Source organism: Mizuhopecten yessoensis, unplaced genomic scaffold (assembly GCF_002113885.1).
Source record: "Mizuhopecten yessoensis strain PY_sf001 unplaced genomic scaffold, ASM211388v2 scaffold8507, whole genome shotgun sequence".
Taxonomy (NCBI): domain Eukaryota; kingdom Metazoa; phylum Mollusca; class Bivalvia; order Pectinida; family Pectinidae; genus Mizuhopecten; species Mizuhopecten yessoensis.
Window position 1 is genome coordinate 552,401 of NW_018407582.1, and position 24,838 is coordinate 577,238.

Sequence of the window (24,838 nt, forward strand, 5' to 3'; positions counted from 1 at the left end):
TCTACGAGGATGCTACTTCGTAGTCATGAAACAACTCTTCCTTAGGATCGACCTGTACTTACATAGCCACTACCCCTCCAGTATTCGAATTGTATTCTCTAGTTTCCATATACATTGCATTTGGAATAGCTGATCACGCTTGGTTTCCACAACGACCAAGTCGACCACCCAATGTGACAAAGATATTTCCCTCCTTGATGTATGACTCAGCAAAGTCTTATTGCAAAAAGGTTGAACGATTCGTCTGAGAGGTCCCGGAAACACGTGACCACTCTGTCGTCGGCGCTTTCTCTTACATCGTGAATACTGGCGGTGTGAAGAGTCCCAAAAATCGTAAACAGTTGTCGTAAAAATGGAAGTGGTACCGGCGACGTCGGCTTTATGAACATGTAGACTTTTCTCAAAAAGATATTTTAAGAAGTAAGGACATTATCGAAAACAAAAGCAATGCAATTTCTATCCGAGCTCTTTAAGATCTTAACGAAGTCGGTTCAAGAAATGACTGGTAAAGATGACCTTTGAGAAAATCCTATTTGAGTTAATGGACAAGAGATCCCAGCAAAAAGTGTCTTAAAATGTACTACAATGCAAGATCCATTGTTGTGTAAATTTCGAATATTTCATAAAGGCGGAAACTGAAATAGGGTGTTATAAACGATTTTGTAATTTTATTCTGTAATTTCCTACTCATGCAACTTTTTCTTTTAGTCGTTGTGTAATGAACAATGTAACACAGGGCACTTTTTAAATGTCAGTGTAGATATCGTGCACATTTAAGTTCAAGAAAGACACGCCTGTAGTCAATGATATATATTGCCCGTATCGTTTTAAACTCATTCAAGGAAACGTGCGTTTAAATAAGAACAGTTAACGCTTTTCTGCAACATGGAAAAGAATGAATTTTGTTTTAAATTCGTGTACATCCTAACGTAAAACTTTTCTTATGTAACAAAACATTATAAAACGAGATGAAGATTATAAAAGAAACTATTTCGGTTTTCTTCGTTACAGCTTACCGCTTCTATAAAACATATACGTTTCTGTTTGTTGTCCCCCACATACATAACGTTTTGGAAATTATCAAAAACAACATCGCCATTTTCAGCAGAACGACCCGTTAATTTACATATTATGACCTTGTGGGAAAATGGCAAACTTTTTTGTTTCTTTTTTAATGTCGATATAGATGTCATATTTTATCCATTAAGACCTGACGGCCCGTATCTGAAGGAGCCCGGTCCCTGACGGCGAAACACTACTAGCGAGTTCCATTGCAGTTTTTTATGAATACAATAACTTCCCCATCCGTTCATTTTGAATACAACCATAGTTAGACTTTGCCAGCGTGCATATCACTGTAGCATGGCGTTGATGGGCTACTTATTCGGTTACAGCGACCGTATTGTGAGCACAGGTCTTGGGTTTGAATCTCGACTGTCCCAAATGCATCTTTTCTCTAATTTTTGTTGTTTTTGTGGGGTTTTTGTGTGTGTTTTTTTTGTTATTGTGTTGTTGTTTTTTTAATTATTGTATAGATTTTATTATGTTTCATGAAAAAAACGTCCGCAATATCTTTATATCTTTTAAGAAATGCTTTATTAGAGCTATTGCTATATTTGTTTTTTTCTCCAGAAAAAAACGCTTTATTAAGGCTATTGCTGAGCCGGTTAAAACATTCAAATACATAGTTACGGGTTTTGAAATGGCGCGGTAATCCTTAAGATTTCTGTCAGGATCCACACATTCCTAAAGACATTATCATTGAGTGTCTCTGTGTGGATATTTTGAGTAGCACATCTGTTAACTAAACGCAGAATATTAAGTATAAGGCCTCATTCTCGAGGCGAGTATGAACCTTCAGATAAATGTCGAGAGATCCGTTGGACAGTGACACTGAATCTGTGATAGTCGGATTTCATGAATGATTATGATTTTAAGTTCAATTTGTAAATCGGTATATTAAATCGACTGTCATGGACACAGATCTCCGAACAGATACAATACACATCAAACCGCGCAACTTTAAATAGACATGAATGGGCGTGTAGTGTACGTAGGTTCTTGTTACACATAACATCTCCAGCGCACACGCAGGCATAGACACATAGGGAGATATTAGCCAGGTGACATATGACTAGCAGTCAGCGCATGATAAGGCAGATCCTGCGAATACCTCAAAATTGTATTCTTAATGTATATGCTTATTGTATTAATTGTATATCTATGTACTGTAAAGCTCTTTGGAGTGGCTTATGTTAGCTAGATAGGGTGCTATATCAAATGCTGTATATCATTATTATTTTATCAACACAGCAAACAAATCATTAGTTATAGTAATCTAAGTAAGAATGTAGGAATCGCTGTATATTAAGGGTTTCACAAGTTTGCCCCCCCCCCCCCGATTTGTTTCTTTATTTTCGTTTTTAATAAGAGAGATAAATTAAAGGAAACGATTTTTTTATTATTATTTTTTCTGAACTCGAGTTAAATGAATTCTTTATGATCCTTATTAACGGGATTTTCTTTTCTTTCGTTATTATTAATTATTGTTGTCCGACATGTCTATTTTGTAAGTGCAAAATGTGATTGGACAATAGTCACCTCTTATGCTTTCGACAAGAAGTAATTGTAGGATCATTTTGAGAGTACATGTATGTGTAAAGGAAAAAAATAACAGCTAATAATATATATATTTTTACATGAAAGCGAAAAAAGAAGAGTTGGGATATTTAAGAAAAATATTTTCTATTGTAATTCATAAAATAACAGTAACATAAGTAAAACAACCTTAACAGTACAGTGTATTACTGTGCCCTCTGTAGGTTTTATAAATAAAGAACCAAAAAACGACATAAACCTACTCTTGACATTTACATGTAAGTACTTATTTTTCCGTTAACGAGAGTAAAAAAACCCACTTCAGCTTCTTTTCTTCAGTTTCATTGTTTTATTTGGTGACATAATATCTAATGACCTTTAAACAACCTTTCATCGGCGATAAGTGTCACCCGTCTTACCTTAACCAACATCGCTGTAAATAATAATAATAGTTCGAGTTTTTTATATACCGCTTTATCATAACCTAGATCGTAGGTCGTCTCGAAGCGGTTCACAAATTATTATCCGTGGTTGTAGGGCCTTTGTTACCAACCAATATCGTTCTCAAATCCCTGGGGAGCATACAGCCGGTGCTGCCGTTTCGGCGCTCACAGCTAGAATTCTACAATTCTAGCACTACCCAACCACGTACTCATTTCCAGCTGAGTAGACTGGTACACGCAGAGTAAAGTATCTTGCTCAAAGATACAACACAGTGCCGTGCCGTGATTCGAACCCACAACCCTTCGGTCATGAGTAAGGCGTCCTACAACTAGACTACCGTGCAGTTGTTTCAGTGGAAGGCCCTGGAGTTAATAAACAGTGGCAATCGCAGAGCACATCTTCTTTTATGGAGGATAAGCACCCCCATACAACAGTTTATACAGGTAAACCTATGCCACATACCAACAATGATGCAGAAGTGGATTACAGTGTATATAGAACATGACATATATAAATTGTGTTTGATAAAAGTGTTGAGGAACACAAACCATAATGGCGCCAGGCAGTACAACAGAAACGCATTTAGTAAGGATGTTTTGGAACGTTAAATAATATGAATTTTTTGAAATATTTTGAAACATAAATACGCCCATGTGACAATTTTGATGTAGTTAAGGGAGATAACTTAATAAAAACATTACAATACATACGATAGGTGGCGTGACTTACCAAGCCATCGTATTACGTCACCTTGAACTTAGTTACGTTGGTGGCAACAACTTCAGTCCATAACTGACCGGAAGCTAAATGACAGCTCTACCAAGGGAAACGAATTCTCGTGTACAGCTGCTAGACGGGATATTAATGAGAGCCGCGGTGAATTCCCAGGTGTCAAAGATAGCTAACGAGACAAAGGGTATTGATCATGGCTAACTGTAGACGCAAATTCGTCCTAAACACGTTTTCCTGGAGAGTCCCACCTTCCAATCATATTAGCTATTTCCACAGGCCATAACCCCGGTCTGGCCAGGGCCTGTTTCAACGTATACAATACCCAGGATATTACTTTTTGTATTTGCAAATTTCGTAACCGATTCAAAAGATATGCTTACTAAATTGTGTTACATTTTTATGTTAAGGTGATTAAATTGAAAATGAGAAATTGGCGAATATATAGCAATATTTTTAGATCAAAACAAAATTAAAAAAACGAACGAGTATGAAAATCAAATTTTGTACAATTTTATCAAAATTTAACACGAAGCAGAACATAAAATTGGCGTGACATTAAATAATTTTGTGAGAACAACCATGATTTGATTAAATATGCATTTGATTTAGCCATAAACCTCGATCCTGGGCAGGGCATTTCATGTCTATACAACACAAAATATAAAATAAAATAGTAACAACATGCTGTTTATGGACAATTGTGGTTGCCATTTAAGATAAAAAAAAAACTGTGAAGGCCGTATGTACAAATATCAGCTTCCTACTCACAAGAAAAAACCCGCTCCAATCGTCCCCTCTCCACATTTGATACAACACACGTACTAATATCAGCAAGGATTTAAAGTGGTAAAAATCAAATGAAGATGTCCCCAGGGAGGGATTGCTTCTAAATCATTCACTTTTTAGTTCCAACTAATTACCCATGTGGTCTTCAAATAGAATAACGGTAGAAGGGGGATCAGTGCTTCTGTTTGTAAGAGCATGTAGTCTATATGTCTGTTTGTTCACCCGATCGATAGTCTACGCTGGGGGCACCGTATTCCCTTTATACATGGTATAGTAACGCAGTAGTTACGAATGCCACAAGGCTGGAACGTCGTACACCCTACTGAAACAGGACTGTAACGTCGTACTCCCTACTTATACAAGACTTTAACGTCGTACTCCCTACTTATACAGGACTGTTACGTCATACAAACTACTGACACAGGAATGTAACCTCGTACAAACTACTGACACAGGACCGTAACGTCGTAAAAAAAACTCTTCCACTGGACTTCAACGTCGTACTCCCTGCTGACACAGGACTGTTACGTCATACAAACTTCTGACACAGGATTGTAACGTCGTAGTCCCTAGTGACACAGGAATGTACCGTCATACTCCCTACTGACACAGAACTGTATCGTCGTACTCCCTACTGACACAGGACTGTTACGCCGTACAAACTACTGACACAGGACTGTAACGTCGTACAAACTACTGACACAAGACTGTAACCTCGTACTCCAGACTGACACAGGACCGTAACGTCGTAAAAAAACCTCTTCCACTGGACTGCAACGTCGTACTCCCTGCTGACACAGGACTGTTACGTCATACAAACTTCTGACACAGGATTGTAACGTCGTAGTCCCTAGTGACACAAGAATGTACCGTCATACTCCCTACTGACACAGGACTGTAACGTCGTACTCCCTACTGACACAGAACTGTATCGTCGTACTCCCTACTGACACAGGACTGTAACGTCGTACAAACTACTGACACAGGACTGTAACGTCGTACTCCAAACTGACACAAGACTGTAACGTCTTACTCCAAACTGACACAGGACTGTAACGTCGTACTCCCTACTGACACAGGACTGTAACGTCGTACAAACTACTGACACAGGACTGTAACGTCGTTCAAACGACTGGCACATGACTTGAACGTCGTACACCCTACTGACAAAGGACTGTTACAATGTACGTCGAATATTCATTAATCACTGTAATGTTCAGATGTTATTCAACATTCTGAATATTTGGTTATTATGCGGCCTTTTTTTTTTACCAAAATGAGAAAATTAAATTCGCGATTTAGGCGTGTGAGGGAACTAGATTTTTGCAGTATGTTAGCGGAGACGAATCATTTAGTATATGAAGTGTCACATTGTAAAGTGATTGCGCTTTATTAGAGCATGTTGAGCAAAAACAAGTAATGTATTTTGCTCTAAACAAATCAACAAAAGTTTACTATTGTGGCTCACGTTTACGCTTGCTTTATTATTCTGCTGGTACTATTTTCGCGATCATTAAGTTGGTTAACAGCGACATCTTTTTCTTTTAATCGATTTATCTTGTATTTCTTCCAATACAACCATTGCAACTTATATTGCTTAAATGTATATATGCGATACCCATTTGGGATGTGATTTTACAATTCGAGATTTCTTGTCTGTGGAACAAAGAGTTTCAACAATAGAAAAACAAAATTTTATTTCATCGGAAAAGCTTATCATATTTTATCATTGCTGCAAATGTAGCAAATATGTATAGATTTTTAATGAAATACAAAAGATGCATATTAACATAAAAAAGCAAAGTGTGAATATTTTCAAGACCTGTGTGCTATTGGAATAAATACGACACTTGAGAGTGAGGATAGCAAACGCATCGACAGAATTCCATACCTAATTAGAACACAATCCTGTTAATATTGAGTAAATATCTCCCTTGTTCTACGACAGCCAAACCTGCTTTCAAAAGCTTGTGAAATATCGTGTATCTCGAGGTAAATCGCCGACACCATATGGTATCGGAACGATCTCAAACATCAGCAATGTACCAGGAAAAACACGTTACTTTAAAGCTTTGTGTGCTTGAATTTCCTTCAAATCATAACTGCTGGCTTTAAACTTGTACACTGTATATATCAAGTATTGTCAGCTTGGTTTGTATGTTCGATCGTGGCCAAAATATTGCTAGATGTTATTAGTGATCAGTGGTTGAATATTATAGAAGAACCATATGTAACAATATACATGTAAGAATGTTCTTTACTTCTTGAAACTAGAGTTGATGGAGTACATTTTAAAATCTATAATTCTGACAAGCAGGATTTTTTCGAATCAGCAATCTCCTGTGGTACACAACGACAACGTGAGCCTGTAGTCGTTCCTTTAGCATTGGATCAAAGAACTGTGTAGATTATCGGTATTATGACTAAATAGCGTACAATATATTTATATAATGTCATTTAAAAACAGATGCCAGGCATATTTCGATTATATGACTACAACAGATCATCTGAGTCGTGTTTCTGCACAACATCATTCGATTGTCTCACGTGCAGTTTAAACTAAATACTTTTCAAATTTGAATTTTTGTGTGTTAATGTTCGTCTTGTGGTTTGCGAACCGACAATTGTAGAAAGCGATTAAGGCCCGAAACACAGATTAAATCCAAAACTGTATGTAGTTAATAGTTATTTTTATGTACACTTCTGGGCAAACTATGTAATCAATATTTCATCTTGGGTTTTTATATTCGCCTATAGATTTTAACGCATTGGTGTCTAACATTGTGCAACTAAAACGTCAAATTTTAGAAGAGTGATTTTTAACGGGGAAGATATTCTGATTACAGGCAGATTAAAATTGTGTTAAACCACAATAGCGCTGTGAGGTTCCTTTTTTTTTTATCTTTTTAAAATGTGTCGGTTTCCGATATGCACGAGCGATACGTTTTCACATCTCTGTGCCTATGAAATATTTTAGCATCGGTATTTAAAACGGATTTTTGCTTCCAATCCGTGTTGGTCTATAGCCTAGGAGTGATACTGACTCTAACGCACTAATAATTGAACACTATGTTTTGGAAACAGCGCAGCTAATATATCATTGGAGCATAGTTTAGTGTGTTTTTATTGGTATTTTCGAAACGAAGGTTATTGCAAGAGCTTAAAACTGAAGGAAACTATATACATACATGTGTTTGTAGGTAAATCAATAGTTCTTTGGAACACTGCACATGATATCTTAAACCTTTACAGAAAACGCATCCGTCTTCGACACGTAAGGTAGAAATTAAACCTGTTTATTTGAATATTGAAACTTCACGATTTCAGGAAGCCGGAACGCGATTTTCCGACCCTTTATTTGCATTTATTTTGAAAACAACATTTATCAAACTGTAGTGTGACATTGGATGATAAATGCCTAACCTTCGTCCCATATTTTGCTTCTCTCCTTAATCTATTCACTATTGCTTTATATTGATACATGTACTATACCAAACCACTAAACGGCTGCTCAGTTAAGCAGGTCCATTCCAATCATTCTTGTAGCTTGTTTGCAAACAATGAATGTGTTTGTTCAGTAAAAGCATTTATAAGATGAAGAAGGATTCCTCCTCGACTTGTCAAACCCTGACGAGCACAAGGTGTGAAGTTTTGGTAAAGTACATTGCAAACGATTGACGTTCTGAGCATTTTTTGTCATTTTTCGATGCCACAGTTAATTTGACTTAATTACTGTATTCGAAGACATCTCCAGTACCTCTAAGAAGACTAAACAACAAAGTCGCATACCGCCACATCACCGTTCACCGTCGCAAGGAGTTTGCACTCCTCTCCGCTTAAGATATTTTCTTAAATATAACATGCCTTTAAGTGCTTTAACAAGCGCACGTTTCATTCTCCAGGTGAAATCATGCGGGGTGCTCTGATCAACATTCCTGTGAGAGGCCAGGATAGTAGACCTCCCAGTTTGTCGAAGCTACGTAACAGTAAGACATCCTAAGAAGTTAGATTGTCCGTCCTTCGGACACTTTTTTTACGAAAGCATTGTTGACTTCACACAAATTTTATGAATGTTATACTTTTACATTGCTACATTGTCAAGTATAGGTCTAATATCAATTTCTTTGTAAAAAGCGAGAACATAATAGAGGTCAAAATTTCAACAGCAATATTTGAAGAAGGAAGAGGTGTTAAGCGTAAACAGTAACATTGTCGTGCACAATCTAGAGCAAGTAATGATAAGTGTATGGTCCCAGTGTCATCCATTTGAATGAATTGAAATTCGTGCCTTCTAACATAATTGTGTCATGTATACATGTTCAACGAACAAACTCTGATGTCTCTTTTTACTTATCTCGAATACTTCCTTTATTTTAGATTATTTTCTATATCTCTCATACAGACTTTATCTCGAAGCCGTAGTTTTGGTTCATGAGAGTTATACTCTGAATATTCGGAACATTCTGCTTAACTGGAAACCATTATTTCTTTAATCCGATTGCTTTTAGTTATGTATAGAATATATCGAACACTAGACATTATATATTTATTCCATAGATTTGCTCAACATTTCAAAATACTTCGTTATAACGACGTTTGATTTTCCTGTTTTATGTTACACGTGAAACCCGTGCGTGCAATATATCATACAACATTTCAGTAATATAGATACGGCGAATATTTAGGTATATGCTTTTTTTATTGCAGCAACTCTATTTTTTATCAAGCGTTATAAAAAATATATCTTTTATAGTGGTCACAATCTAGCTGTCTATGTTCATTAGAAGGATACGAAGTGGCTGTAGTATATACATGAAGTTATGCTATACCAATGTATATAGAAGAGGGAAATCGAATGGACAGCTTTATATCTGGGAATGGATGATAGATCGATCGGGAGTCGTCGTTTAGCATCGTGCCGTGCACGGCTCAATATAAACTAGAGCACCATGATGCGCTTAATAGATGCCATATTCTCTTTTATCAATTAAGTTGTCATTTTAATTTACTGCGGAACTTTGATGCCATTTATAAAATAAAATTAGGATACCATGCTGTTTCCATCAGGTTCTAGTTTTTTTGCTTTGATCCTTATACGAAATAAAACATAAATATCAGGAAATACGGAGTAACTGTGTGGATCACATTTTAACACTCTGCAGGTGAAATAAATAGATATGATTGTGTAACAGACTTTAAACTCGCGAACGACCGCATAATTTACCGCCATACTTTATAGACGTAACTCTACGTGAGTAATGGGCATTCTTGAATCTGGAGCGATTTAGTAACCCGTACAAGACTGAGAAAGTCAGTGAAAGGTTTCTCGTGTGACGCCGAGGAGCACCCACTAGAGTCGACAATGTTACATCCATCTCAACACAGGAGAGGCACATTTGACAACAATCAATTGTGGGGGAAAGCTTATGGGTCCTAAAAACGACCGTAGACACATGCCGAGCCTGCCGTAAGAGTAAGCTTCATATTGGACGCACTGGTCCAATAAAAACACAGCACGCACGTGCACACAAACTGTACCTCTACATCAACTTGGTTCGCTGTAAATATGTACTTGTATTCGCTACTCCCAACTCAAGAGAACTTGGGAAATTTCGCTTATTAAATCCACATATATTTTAACAGTTCCTCAATTAATTATTAATTTTGTATATACATTTGTATATATATAATGCGAACTATGATTTAACGAACTCACAAATCTGGAAATTCGTTTTCGAATGCCTGGGAAACTCCTTTTCTGTACGATGTATCAATTAATTATCTCATCCAGACTAATGAGTTAACATTTCATTTTATACATATACAAATAAATTAATCGGCTCATTTGTTGCTAGTGATACACAAAATGACGTTCTGTAAGGAATTCATAAACATGTACAACGTCTCATTGTCATCATGCGTTGACTTGGGTTCATAAATAGCTTCCCGATTCTGAAGGAGAAATGAGTCCATTCACTTTGGTTAAAATGTCCCATATGGAATTATAGAACTGCTTCACGAAAGATGGAAGTCGTACAGTTGCACTTAGTGGATTTATACTTGGAATGTTCTATTTTCGCTGCATATGTAACTGTCTTCTTTTAGCAGCCGTTGTAAATTGTAGCTTTCTTGGTCATGACTTTGTCCTTTAGTATGGCAAATCGAGTCTACAAGCCTCTCCGGCGGTTAACGTGTTTGTATCTTTTTTTTGGTGAACTGGTCGCTGTTGACTGTTGCATTACGTAAAGGTTTACTGACTGAATAACTGTCAATTCCTCAATGATAACGATGCATACGTCTCAAACAGGTAATGGTCTATTATTTGTAAGGAGTTCATTATTACAAGAACAGCAACCAACTTTATATAGACAGACAAGGAACTTTTAACTTAATATAGACAGACAAGGAACTTTTAACTTAAAATAGACAGGCAAAGAACCTTTAACTTAATATAGACAGACAAGGAACTTTAAACTTAATATAGACAGGCAAAGAACTTTTAACTTAATAAAGACAGACAAGGAACTTTTAACTTTATATAGACAGACAAGGAACTTTTAACTTAATATAGATAGACAAGGAACTTTTAACGTAATATAGACAGACAAGGAACTTTTAACTTAATAAAGACAGACAAGGACCTTTTAACTTAATAAAGACAGACAAGGAACTTTTAACTTTATATAGACAGACAAGGAACTTTAAACTTAATATAGACATACAAGGAACTTTTAACTGAATATATAGACAGACAAGGAGCTTTAAACTTAAGATAGACAGGCAAGGAACTTTAAACTTAATATAGACAGACAAGGAACTTTTAACCTAATATAGACAGACAAGGAACTTTTAACTCAATAAAGACAGACAAGGAACTTTTAACTTATAAAGACAGACAAGGAACTTTTAAATTTATATAGACAGACAAGGAACTTTTAACTTAATGTAGACAGACAAGGAACTTTTAACTTAATAAAGACAGACAAGGAATTTTTAACTTTATATAGGCAGACAAGGAACTTTTAACTTAATATAGATAGACAAGGAACTTTTAACTTAATATAGACAAACAAGGAACTTTTAACTCAATAAAGACAGACAAGGAACTTTTAACTTTATATAGACAGACAAGGAACTTTTAACTTAAAATAGACAGGCAAAGAACCTTTAACTTAATATAGACAGACAAGGAACTTTTAACCTAATATAGACAGACAAGGAGCTTTAAACTTAATATAGACAGACAAGGAACTTTAAACTTAATATAGACAGACAAGGAGCTTTAAACTTAATATAGACAGGCAAGGAACTTTAAACTTAATATAGACAGACAAGGAGCTTTAAACTTAATATAGACAGACAAGGAGCTTTAAACTTAATATAGACAGACAAGGAACTTTAAACTTAATATAGACAGACAAGGAACTTTTAACTTAATAAAGACAGACAAGGTAATTTTAACTTAATATAGACAGACAAAGAACTTTGAACTTAATAAAGACAGACAAGGAAATTTTCTCTTAATAAAGACAGACAAGGAGCTTTTAACTTAATATAGACAGGCAAAGAACTTTTAACTTAATAAAGACAGACAAGGAACTTTTAACTTAATATAGACAGACAAGGAACTTTTAACTTAATATAGACAGGCAAAGAACTTTTAGAAATGGTATAATAACTCATTTCCAAAGAAAGGTTAATTATTTTTATTTTGTAATATTCGTTTATGTTTGGTAATGATAATCACAGGGTATTATACAAATAAAGTATTATGTTTATGAAACAATTTAATTAACAGAACCCAACAACTGTAAAAACTTGAAAAGGTGTTAAGGGCGGAATTCTCGGAAATTATTGATACTTTAGATAATTAAAATGAAAACAAACGAAGTTGAAAAAATACAAGTAAAGTCTAAAATGTATAGACCTGTTAAATGCTTTGGTTGTGATATGCATTCACACAAATAATATCTATTGACAAATGTATCAGCAGGCATTTGCATCATACCATGGCAAAGTAATATTAAAATTTATGGGTTTTGAAAAAATATAAATGAAGCATTGTATCGAACCCATATTCAGCCTTGGTGTCCTAATATGAACACATTCAATAATACAAGTAAATATAACAAAGGACGCCAGAATGTCTGTCACAAATTACTTGAGTGACGTACTGGCCGCGGCACGCCATTCCTTAAAAAGAAAAAACAGCTTGACAAACGCAGATATCGTTGAATGCATCACTATATATTTGAATCAGAATGATACAGTATACATGTTGTAGGAGCGTACATTTACAAAGTTGTTTTAAGCAAGGCTGCGTTCTAGTACCACAGTTGTTTCCATTCGGACAAGTCTGGTTTCTAGTCCAACAATTGATTTTTCAAGTTCATTTATGTAGCGAGAACAATAACGTGAAAAAAAGGAAATAAATATTTTTGAACATGTTAATGAAAGTACGAGTATCTAATTCATATCAAACATGATATAATTTTATTGTATTATAGATTCAAAATAATTATTAAGTGTTGTTTCCTGTTTGAAACGTAATATGGTCATCCTTTAAACCCGACCGTTTCACACACTACCTTTGTAACAAATTAGACACATTGCGTGTTTCCGCATGTGTGTTGATTAGTTCATTTTATTGCATGTGCTTGTATACAAGTACGATTGTATCTAACCAAATCATAATCATAGGTGTTGTAAACCAATGGCTTAACTAAGGTCAATCACACCTGTGACCATGGTACCCCTTACTCTTTAATTACTAATATATCATGGTGTGCTGTACAAAAGTGGGACGTTCGTAATGGTTTGTAATGGTTTTTTAGCTTAATACGATATACATAGCATTAAGATAACCTATTCATAATAAATCTGTTAAGCTGACAATGCGTTCTAGTGTCATTAAAAATTGGCCGGGCTCAATTAGGTTTAAACTTTTCCAGATATCACTGGCGTAAAATAAACAATGTCTAGTGGTCTCTCTATGGTATCGCTCCTGTAACTCTTTTAAACGTAATGTCGAACCTATCGCAGTTATAAAACAGTTTGAGTTATCGTATGTCTAGTCTTAAAAACTAAACAATTTTAATGAGGCTTGTTCTGAGTTTCGTAGAAAGGAGGTATATTATTTCATTCGAATTGGTCATAGCCTAGGTCTCATGAAATTGTCATCAATAAATTAAAAGCTAATAGCATTAGGATAACCAGCTGGCTATAAATACCTGATGCGGTCAGGTCCTAAACCAAGTACAAACTAATTAACACTTTGCGGGATCCGGATCGTCGGAACTTTCCATTGTCGAAAAATACTATACACATTGTAGTAGAGTAAAACTGTTGTTATGTATACACGAATACGTTTAATCTCCTCATTCAAACGTAATTATATTTATTAACATTACTCCACGGAGGTCCGATTTTCTCAATGAGAACCCAATTTATCACCCATTTGTGAATTGAACAGAGCGGGATAGTGTGACCTACATTAAAATCGATATCGTAAATGTATGTATTATGCATCGTTTGTTTATATAAGTAGCTATATATGGTACAAAGTATTTAACGGCATGTAGAATGAGAACTGTTCTGGATTAAGGTAAATATAGCTGTATTTCTTTCACTATAGGTACAGTAGAGTCATGTTTCCCATTTACTTCCTTAAGAAACAATATAAAGATAGCTTTACGAAATAAATCTGTTATCACCACACAACGCACACACAGAATATATCAGAACAAAACTAGATTTAAACGTTGACACAAAAAGAAAACATGAACTGTAATATATACTTAAATAATAGAGAGAAATCATACACCACAACACACTATCGGGGCGAGACCAAAATAAATGTCCCGAAAGGATATGTGTCACTGCACCACATCTGGTACCCGTCATGATGTTTACCGTCACACCGGCAACCTTTGTGGGTCATCAAGGTCTAAGACATTGATATTTTACCCGCGATGTACACTTACGTGTTATAATTAGAAATAAGGCGATGATGACAACAGTAACATTTCTCCCAAGTAGATAAAGTCTTCTTCAGTACAAAATTGTTACTACATTTTGTACATGCACAAACTGTATTTTACTTGTCAATAGGAATTCAATATTGTGACTTGGCTCTCGAGTTAATGAGAATGTCAATTGTCAAACAAAACAGGATATTACGATAATGTACACAACAATATTCAAAATATAAATATATTTACATCACATACTATTTACAACGACCATCTTGGATTTTGACATTGAAAGTTGGTTCTCGCTATTTCTGAGGAAGTACTAAAGGGATCTTTCTCAAACTTGACATGTAGATTATATGTATGACTATACCTGGGTGTAGAAACTCTCATTAACGTACACTTAACTCACATACAGCAACCTCACTCGTTTGAACTTAGTTGTGAAGCCTATATTTTGTTCATGGTATATCGTACATTCGGTAGAAGGCTTTAATCATCTAAGATCTACATAATTGTACATGTACTTCGGATTCCATAACAGTAACCTTCAGTGTTGTTTTCACAGGACATTTACGGTATGTTAACCCACCTGTTCTTGTCTGTTTACCATTTATAACGTCTTACACCCACACCAGCCTGCTTAATATGAAATGTTTAAGGTATCTCTCTACATATACACAGCACGTGTTGTGATTGTAGTTCTACTAGATACGATAACACCGGGTGGAAAGTTGGACATTAACTCATGTTTCCTCTTCATAAATATAAAACTGGTATACACTAACCAGACCGGACGCCTTTTCGTGCGTTGTTCCGATAGGGTTCTGATGTATGGGGTCTGATATTATCTTACTTCAATGTCTATATATACAAATTGTGTTCTCTATATTTCATGCAATTATGTACGATGTTTTGACGTAGAAACATACTGCAAAAAGTGAAATGTTTGCGATGTTGAAATGCTCGCGTTTTTTGGCATGAAGTACATTAGCGCAAAGATATTCACTCGCGAATATTTATATGTGGATTATATCGATTATATGTATATAAAACATATAGATTTCAGCGCGATATGTTTGGAGAGTCACAACGCGAACATTTACACACGCGAAAATGTCCACGTGTATCGTACTCTTCATCATTGCTTATGCCTGTAATACAATTTCAATGAAAGAAAATATTTGATTTGTTTCTTAACTTTGAAATGAATAAAATGTTTGTGTTATTACCCCTAACAAATGAAATACCTAAAAAAGGTATAGTAAACGAATGTATCTATAATATGCTACATGTATTTGACTTAAGTTAACAATTCGTATATCTTGCGTATCATTGTACGAAACAGTCATGTTCTGTTGAAACCACGACAAAGATGAAACCACGACAAAGATGAAACACGACAAAGATGAAACAACGACAAAGATGAAACACGACAAGGATGAAACCACGACAGAGATGAAACACGTCAAAGATGAAACCAGGACAGAGATGAAACACGACAAAGATGAAACCCGACAAAGATGAAACCACGAAAAAGATGAAACACGACAAAAATGAAACCACGACAAAGATGAAACCCCGACAGAGATGAAACACGACAAAGACGAAACCACGACAAAGATGAAACACGACGAAGATGAAACACGACAAAGATGAAACCCGACAAAGATGAAACCACGAAAAAGATGAAACCACGAAAAAGATGAAACACGACAAAAATGAAACCACGACAAAGATGAAACCCCGACAAAGATGAAACACGACAAAGCTGAAACTACGACAAAGATGAAACTACGACAAAGATGAAACACGACATAGATGAAACCACGACAAAGATGAAACCCCGACAAAGATGAAACACGACAAAAATGAAACCACGACAAAGAAGAAACTACGACAAAGATGAAACACGCCAAAGATGAAACTACGACAAAGATGAAACCACGACAAAGATGAAACCACGACCCACGACAAAGATGAAACTACGCAGACGACAACAACCCGAGCCAAGTGAACATTTGTATTTACACACAGAGCTGTAATCGCTATGAAAGCTATGAAATACCAGTACATTATTATGTTGATTGTTTTGTATACACTCATTCATCCATAATTATGTATCTTCTGATAATATCCAATACGTAAAAACGTAAGCATTACTAGAATAAGAAAACAGACACTATCAAATGATAAGATGTTAAACATAGCTCTCACGTATGCGGGACCATTCGATTTGGCAGAATGACACAGAACATTCATGCACAATGTTTGTGGTAAACACCACTAGAGAATGCTTCAGCTGAAAAAGGCCCTCAGGATGTCATTGTACGTGAACACAGCAGGACGGCTTATAAACTCTTTTCGTAACGACCTGTCATTCTCATGGAGGCTCGGCTGATTACAAACATATTTAGCTCACTCCATTTTTTGCTTGTATAATATTTATATTGTACATGTACATCTATATCAAATGCCTATAATGTGTCTCTGTGTATTACGTTTTCTAACACAAAACTTGAATGATCTGAAAGATGGATACAATGTATCTAAAAGAGTCACGAATTTGGTATTGCAAGTGAACTTTAACCTTACCATGTTTTATAATCATAAGAATGTCAAAATGATAGGGTATAAGTTTTAACAATGATATCAATTTTCATTCGCCGATTTATATTGAAAATTTCAATGATGTATTATGAGTTTATGAATTATTAAAACGTCAAAATTGCTTTATCAAGAAAAAAACACATCAAAAACGAAAAACAAAAATGTCAACAGAAAAGCTACATTTGTAATATCAAAGACATCGGAACCAACCAATTACTTTGAATTTCATTTTGTTGATGAAAGCTGAAAAGTTTGTTTGTGTTTGTTTTGTTTAGTGCTTGTATATCTCTTGCAACATTTATTGTCATCTTAGGAAGACGGATGGCACCGGAGACGCTGTCGAAAAGACGTATCAGGAAGGAAAGAAATATGCAGAGAGGTTACAAGTGTTGCATTAAGAACAACAGGCTAGTTTTTAATTCTTAATATTCCATTAGACGAAGATACATACGAAAACACACTGTTCAACACCCTATTCCCACATTAGTAGCCCCTAGCGATATCATGTGGAATACAGCAGGCCCATTCTTTCCCAGAACCTGCATAGGGCTTTGTATATGTATACAAATTATGTGTACACATTATACAACTTTTTACCGAACATTTTGTTGTTCCCATCTAGACGATCATGACACCTATTCTGTAGTTAATGTTCTAAAATTCTGAAACGGAAGATGGAACAGGGGATTTAAATCACCTCATACGATGAAATGCAATGTGATATATTAGGTTTATGCTTTTTTCAAAACTGACTTAGGTTTCCAAATAAAAAATAATAATCACAATAGGCACAATTACAGTTATGATTTATGTGACGTCACATCAAATATCATAATAGCTACGTTGAAATAAGAATACAGATATTCCATCACTTGAAATTAATTTGCATCATATGGCATACAATGACGTGCCCGACGTTGTTTTTACGAAACGTCATTTCCTAAATTTATTCTTAGCAATTATTATTTCTTTTAATTTTCGTGATTTCGTTTGAAATCCAATTTTAATAAAGTTTTATATCGTCATGTAATACAAAGATATACGTTGACGTCATTCACATCGACACGTTGACGTCATTTGCATCGAAACAATGTTAACTTGTTTGCGCCAGTTCACTAGTCTTGGTCAGATTTCTATGAAATAGTTCATTATATTCATATAATTAAAAGAGGCGCTTTATAGTTATTTAGCTCTACGTTAAATTTCATCAATACGTGACTTAAAACATAGTCAGGAAAATTCCTTTTTCTATGAGTAAAGTAACACGGAATCCAAAAGGACATGACGTAAGGTGAAAACTTATGACACGTGGCATTATTTTACAAATTATGAACTTGGAATGTTTTGGCATGCTTACAGTATAACTGAAATATATAATAAATACATTGAGCAGTATTTGTATACACGAACATGACAGTGCATTTGCAATCGATTATGCAACCTGACAGATATTTTGACATTGCACTTCCGGCTACACGTTGGCCAATGTCTTTCCATATCCGTATGCTCCCGAAGTACGTGTACATCGGAGCAGTCATTTGTGCAAATTATGACTGCATCATTAGATCATGAGATCAGCTTTGACGCATATCTTAGATAGCAAACGGTCAGGAAAACGTCAAACCAATGGCAGAGCATGACAGCAACTATGTTATGATTTTTTGTTTTCACCAGCGAGTAAGTTGAGAACAACTAAAGCGGAAGGCATGTAACATCAATAACGGAATGTAAAGAACGAATCGAGAAGGAGATACAAACATTAACGTTTTGTTTGTGGAACTTAACATATAAGTAATATGCATTGCAGCATTTGTAAACATCAACAATATAGAGAAGATTGCAGTTTACAAATAGTACTTATAAGTGAAATTGTATGCCAAAATGTTGCAGTTATACTCTATGGTGATATAAGTGATATAAGGTAGCATAAAGAACCAATGGACTACATAATTGTGACATCATTGGCAACACGGTATTAAAATGATTGGAAGATATTTAAAAAATATCAAAGAAGCACCATCCATTATACGTAATTCGTACTATTAAAAATATCAATAACTTTGAAAACTACAAAACACAACAATTGCCCTAATGAGGCAAGTCAATTCCTTTGACAATACGGTGTCAATGATATCAAATTCGATGTCAGGAGACATTCGATTAGAAATGATCTACCGAGGTAATTAACGCTAACTCGATCAAATTCCGATTTAACACTCGATATCACTGCAACGAACCGCGCCACGAATTAGATTATGGCAGTCAGCGTCGAGCGAAAACATGGTTATACATTGGTGTCAAACGCAAAACTGACTTATCCGGATCACATTCAAGCGTAATTACGATCAAGTAGATTTCCGCTCAAACACATTGAAACCGAAAGCCTTCCGTTTTTATTGATATCGTTTTTACTTTTTATCTCATTGCCCTAGGAACTTTAAGATCATATTGCTTTAAAATTATATTTTGAAATATGCAGTTATCAAATTATGTTTTATCATTTCGTTAAGAAACATGATCAAAGATATGTGTTTAGATTTAGATGTACACCATACAGTATTGACTTTGTGCATAACCATGGTTTTCTCCTTTTGTTTACGATTTAATATTGTCATTGGATGGTAAACGCTTGGTATATATCAAATCGGAGATGTGGCGAATGAAAAGTATGGCTAGAGGCTATTTTGCTATTTGTACAGATCTTATTTGAAAATATTTTGCCAAACATTGTGAAAAAGGGTGCATAGCTAACATTTTAAGATAAGATCTATTTGAAACATGCCTCATCTCAAGACCACGAGCTTGTATTATATGTACAACATATGGCCGACATTATGGGATCGAGGAGGTAGGATGATAGCTTGGAGGGGGTAAAGGAGTGTTATATATATATAAATTTTAAGGCAACGAGTCAGACGATGTGGAGCGAAACGTCCTCTGTAAATGGTGGCAATGCTACTTTTACTGTGGGTGGTACAAATGTAGGTGTAGACATATAATGTTCTATTTGAAATGTTTTCGAAAGAAATGGAATAATAATAAAGTAGTGATTACAAAGGTCAAGGTCAATTTTGTGAAACGTACATGCCTATTACTTCAAAACAGCATACTTAGCATCATATGTATATATCAATGGTGATAATTATATATTAATGCCATAATTTATTTTGATGATAACACGTCATCTTTAGGCTATTTGTTTTTTTGCAAAAGAAAATAATTCCTAAGGCTGCCACCTGTCCGATGCTAGTGTGTCAATACTCACGTTTTGGAACAAAACATCATATCACACATTGATTGGGACACTTCGAAAAGTCATTGTTTCAAAGAATGCATGTTCATTTTTCACGTCAAAAATTGTAATGAAGCTTTACTAATAACACAGACTCGGGTTCAATGTTCAATTAGGTAAACAGTTTCTAATTCTCTTGTGTGTTTGTGTTATGATTTATCACGTGTTAATTTGTAAAAATACAAATATTTATTACGTTGTTTACCATTTCCAAAGCAAGGTAGTAGCGAATACATAATTGAATTTTGCTGTTCTTGTTATGATATGTCTGGGATACACACGTAAATGATAATGTTTACTAATATTTAGTTTATGATTAAACAACGGCGTTCACCATCAGTTGGAAATAAGAAAGCATCAATACACTAACCAATCAAATTCGCCGGTATATATGTTCGGAAAAAAGTTGAAAAATGAAGCGCTTGCGAGCTTAAATCTATTTATTAATGGCTCACAACTACATGATTATATTGCCTGCGGTATATGTAACGTGTACTCTGAGAAAAAAAGATACGATCACACAAGCCTCTAACCTGCCTCGTGTTCGGCAATCTTTTAATCTTTTATATTGAGTACAAAAACTATCTTTCATTTCACCAATAAAAATAACTCATTCAACACATTTTTGTAAATCAAATTTGTAAAGAAAACCTGTAAATTATATGTATATATCATAAATATGCCTCGCTGTTACATTTTGTGCATGTAAGATTTTAGTATACATTTTGATGTAGTCATCTGTGACTGTCTACAGAATTGTATTGAGTTTTATAGGAATATAAACACAGTTCTTACGGTCTGTATTATTTCTAACTAACGAGGCAGACATTTCTTAAACACAATCATCGTATCAACAGAAGTATCTTTAAAGGTGGTTAAAACCACTCTATGTGTACATGAATTGCGTACTTGAACGACGTTAACTCAATACGACCACGACAATGTGTAACCATGCGGGGACAAAGTACACTCTTATCAGGCAAGGGCGTGGTCACGTGCACGTTTGTCACAGCTGATGGGTATCTAAACATCAAATACATAAAGGCAATTTGGGAAAATTAATAATAAGATCAATTTTTGATAGAAAATATGTAAATCACTTTTAACTGACAATATAAACAATAACAAAATATGTTGCAATGCATATAAACAATAAACTCTCATACTTGGACAATTTACTCTGTAAGACCGTCGTTTTACAAGTGCTTCTGACTTTTTTGTTTTGTTAAATTCATCTGTCATACGATGATAGTACGATCAGATCCGCTTAATCATGTTTAGTACAAACACGCCTCACAAATAGTAGTGCATTTGGAAATCACTTGTAGTGATATACTTTATGAATGCAAAGATGTATACCTGTACAAAATACAATTATGGTATGTTTATTTCGCATTAATTAGTACACACCGTCAAAGTCTAGTATAAAATGACGTTACTATATATTTTTTTGGCTCCTATATCTTTTTATGGAAACGTAAGTGTTCCGTGACTAGAACATTGATGAGGAACAATGACGTTTAATTCAACAATATTGTTTGGGAATGTCGGTGGTTTTCTGAAAACACTCGGATAAATAAATCCAACTAACGTAAAATCTGAAATCGAAGGAAATACACTCTGAAAAGAGAAAGATTTCAGTATGCGAAAAAAACCCAGTACGAAGAACATCTCGAATAAAATTGAGTAATTTAAATTTGTAAACATATCGGAGAAAAAAAAGGACTTACCTGTCACGAGAGCGATGAAAATGGTAAGACACAGATAAAAAATCCTCCTACAGTAGGAAAAACACACACTATGTCCTATAAGATCCATGGTTCGTAGCTCCACACCAAACAATCGAATTGAAATACACATAGCAACACCAATGTATGGATGATTTCACACCATAATACTATTGTATTGGTTCCAAAAGTGATTCAACTCCAGAAAAAACCCGACTGTCTCTTGTGATATGTCGTGCTTTGTTATTTATTGTCGCTCTTGGTGACGTCAATTTCAAAGATTCAGAAAAAATATATATACTAAAACACTCATATTAAAGTTTCTTAAATACTCCACAAAGTAATGTCGGTTACGAAACTCCAATTAACAAAATATGCTGTTTCACATTTCACAGAACTTGTAAAGTGTTTCCAACAGTAATTTAGTTGTTTGAACTATTCCATTGATGTGTGAAGTAGATGATTGTTAAACACACAAACAATTTTGTTTTTCATAGGAACCTCTCCATGATAACAGCTGATGTGATTTCATTTAAAACATTGTCTGAAAAACCAGCTGGATTTCGCAATTTTCACATTATGAACATGCCATTATATGAAATGCCTATCTCCCTGAAGATTTCTGACATGGTGTCGTACTATGGTATGACAACGGCTGCGATACTACGGAGTCCATAAGCCTAATACACCGACATAAAGCTCCATTGCTTAATGAATATATAATGCGAATTTAATTAACTTTTTCAATACTTCTAATAATCCTTTCCATCATCCGTGACCATTGGCTTTGGAAATCAGTCAACACTCTGTAGGATATTGTCTTATATTTCATATATCTGGGAATGATATACATAATTCATATCCATATTGTACCCGACAGGTCTCTTCCTCTATCACCTAAAAGTCACTAGTGTGAAAATCCTTTGTACACTCCGGATACGTTCACTGCGTGAATACGGTTCACAGTTCGAGGTATATCTATGAAATAAAAATAATATTTGCTGAACAGACAAATAATTAAATTTCAATCTCTGATGAAGGAAAACAATTATAATAACCTGATAACGCCATCGAAATTAAAACTGTAGTTAAATAATAAAATAACTTTATCTTACACACGCACGTGTAAGTTGTACAAATTCCACAGAAGTTGAAATAATATGCATAAATATCCTTCTGTCACAGACTGTAATTCGTCATCACATTATGTCACTTGTAATGCAACCAAAAAATATAAATCGATCTTTAAAAAGAGATACGAAGATGTCCCGCGTCTTGGTTTTCACTAGATAAAGATTGTGTGTGACTTAAAAGCACAGAGCGTTCAACCGCTCAAGTAGAGTAGACCACAGCGCTCTCCAAACCAATACAGTCGATGGCGTTCTACGCTCGCTCTTTGTAGCTCAAGTGTGTTCTAGCGACGACAGTGCGATAGGTTCCAATTCTCACTCCATGGTCGCCGCTTGCTGTGAGCGTAACACTTCGTGCAGTGTCTGTAACCATAGGCTCTAGAACGGTGCATCGCACGGACCTCTATGATCAGAGAAGGGGTACCCACATACTAGTACCGCCATCATACCGATGCTTATTATCGCCGTTAGCAGACGATGGGTCAGTCTGCAATGGCGGGTGACTAACATCATGGAATGACTTAGTATATATAACTTAATTAGATATTGTTTGTTATAGGGTCTGAGACCGTCGTGGGTATGCAGGCCCGTAGTGTGTGTTGTACCTACAGTGCTACCGTCTGGTATCTTCAGATATAATAGGATAATTAACAGTGATAGCAATAACGACTACTACACTATGGGGCAGTTAATGTATATGCCAGTATCGTTAGGTGTGGTCATAAGTTGGGAGCGTGGACATATTTATAGCAAATGCTGGTCAAATCAGTCACATAAACCGCCCTGCATATGTAGCTTACTTCTCTATAACACTTTTTATCCTAAAATATGTTCATGGTGATTCCTGTTATGTTTTATATATGCAGCAATGATATGAATTCAGCTTTAACTAAATAATTAAAAAAAAACACCGCAAATTACATGCAAGTCTGTTTTCTATAAGTTCTGATAATTGTCTCGGATATAGTACATTTGATGATACGATCATACGACAAAACCTCTCTTTTGAAAATTCAGTACGATAATACAATTAAGATGCTGATATTTTGCTATAGTGTTTATTGCATTCATGTAAAACCTATTGTTTAACACTCTTATCTAAGACACAGCCGCAATTGCAGATGCTATCACATATACAAGTACTATGTGAATGCATATATACTTGCAACGCATAAACAGCATAAACTGTAGCCTGTATTGTAGTCTTTTATACCTTCAACCATCTTTCGATTGAAAAAATATTGCCTAGCGAAGATAATAAGCAAAAAGATCGAATATTCTCATTCATACGGAACATTTGTATTATTTTTTGACGTTTTATTTCGAATTTTACAACGCTTCAGTATTGATATCGTCCTTGAAGAAACATTAACATATTTTACTTACACTTTAAGTGTTATTGGATTGCTACTTATATTCAATACCTCCCTGACCTAAGTGTTTATTCAAAATTCGTATTTTCATTCAGAACTGCACGATAATGCCATTTTCTATAAATCAGCAGTGATGACGGATAGTACTTTGAGTTGGAAAACAAAACGTATTTTT

General features: G+C 35.1%; 1 protein-coding gene across 3 annotated transcripts in view; it reads right to left on the reverse strand.

Annotated features, from left to right (window-relative positions):
- Nucleotides 1–23,552, reverse strand: part of LOC110456085 (zwei Ig domain protein zig-8-like) — a 171,764-nt gene extending 148,212 nt beyond the window's left edge. For all 3 annotated transcript variants that reach the window (XM_021506625.1, XM_021506624.1, XM_021506623.1), the window contains exon 1: nt 22,164–23,552. In XM_021506625.1, coding sequence (XP_021362300.1) covers nt 22,164–22,293 — 130 coding nt within the window. In that variant the 5' untranslated portion in view covers nt 22,294–23,552. The remainder of the gene's footprint in view (nt 1–22,163) is intronic.
- Between the last annotated feature and the right edge of the window lie 1,286 nt (nt 23,553–24,838).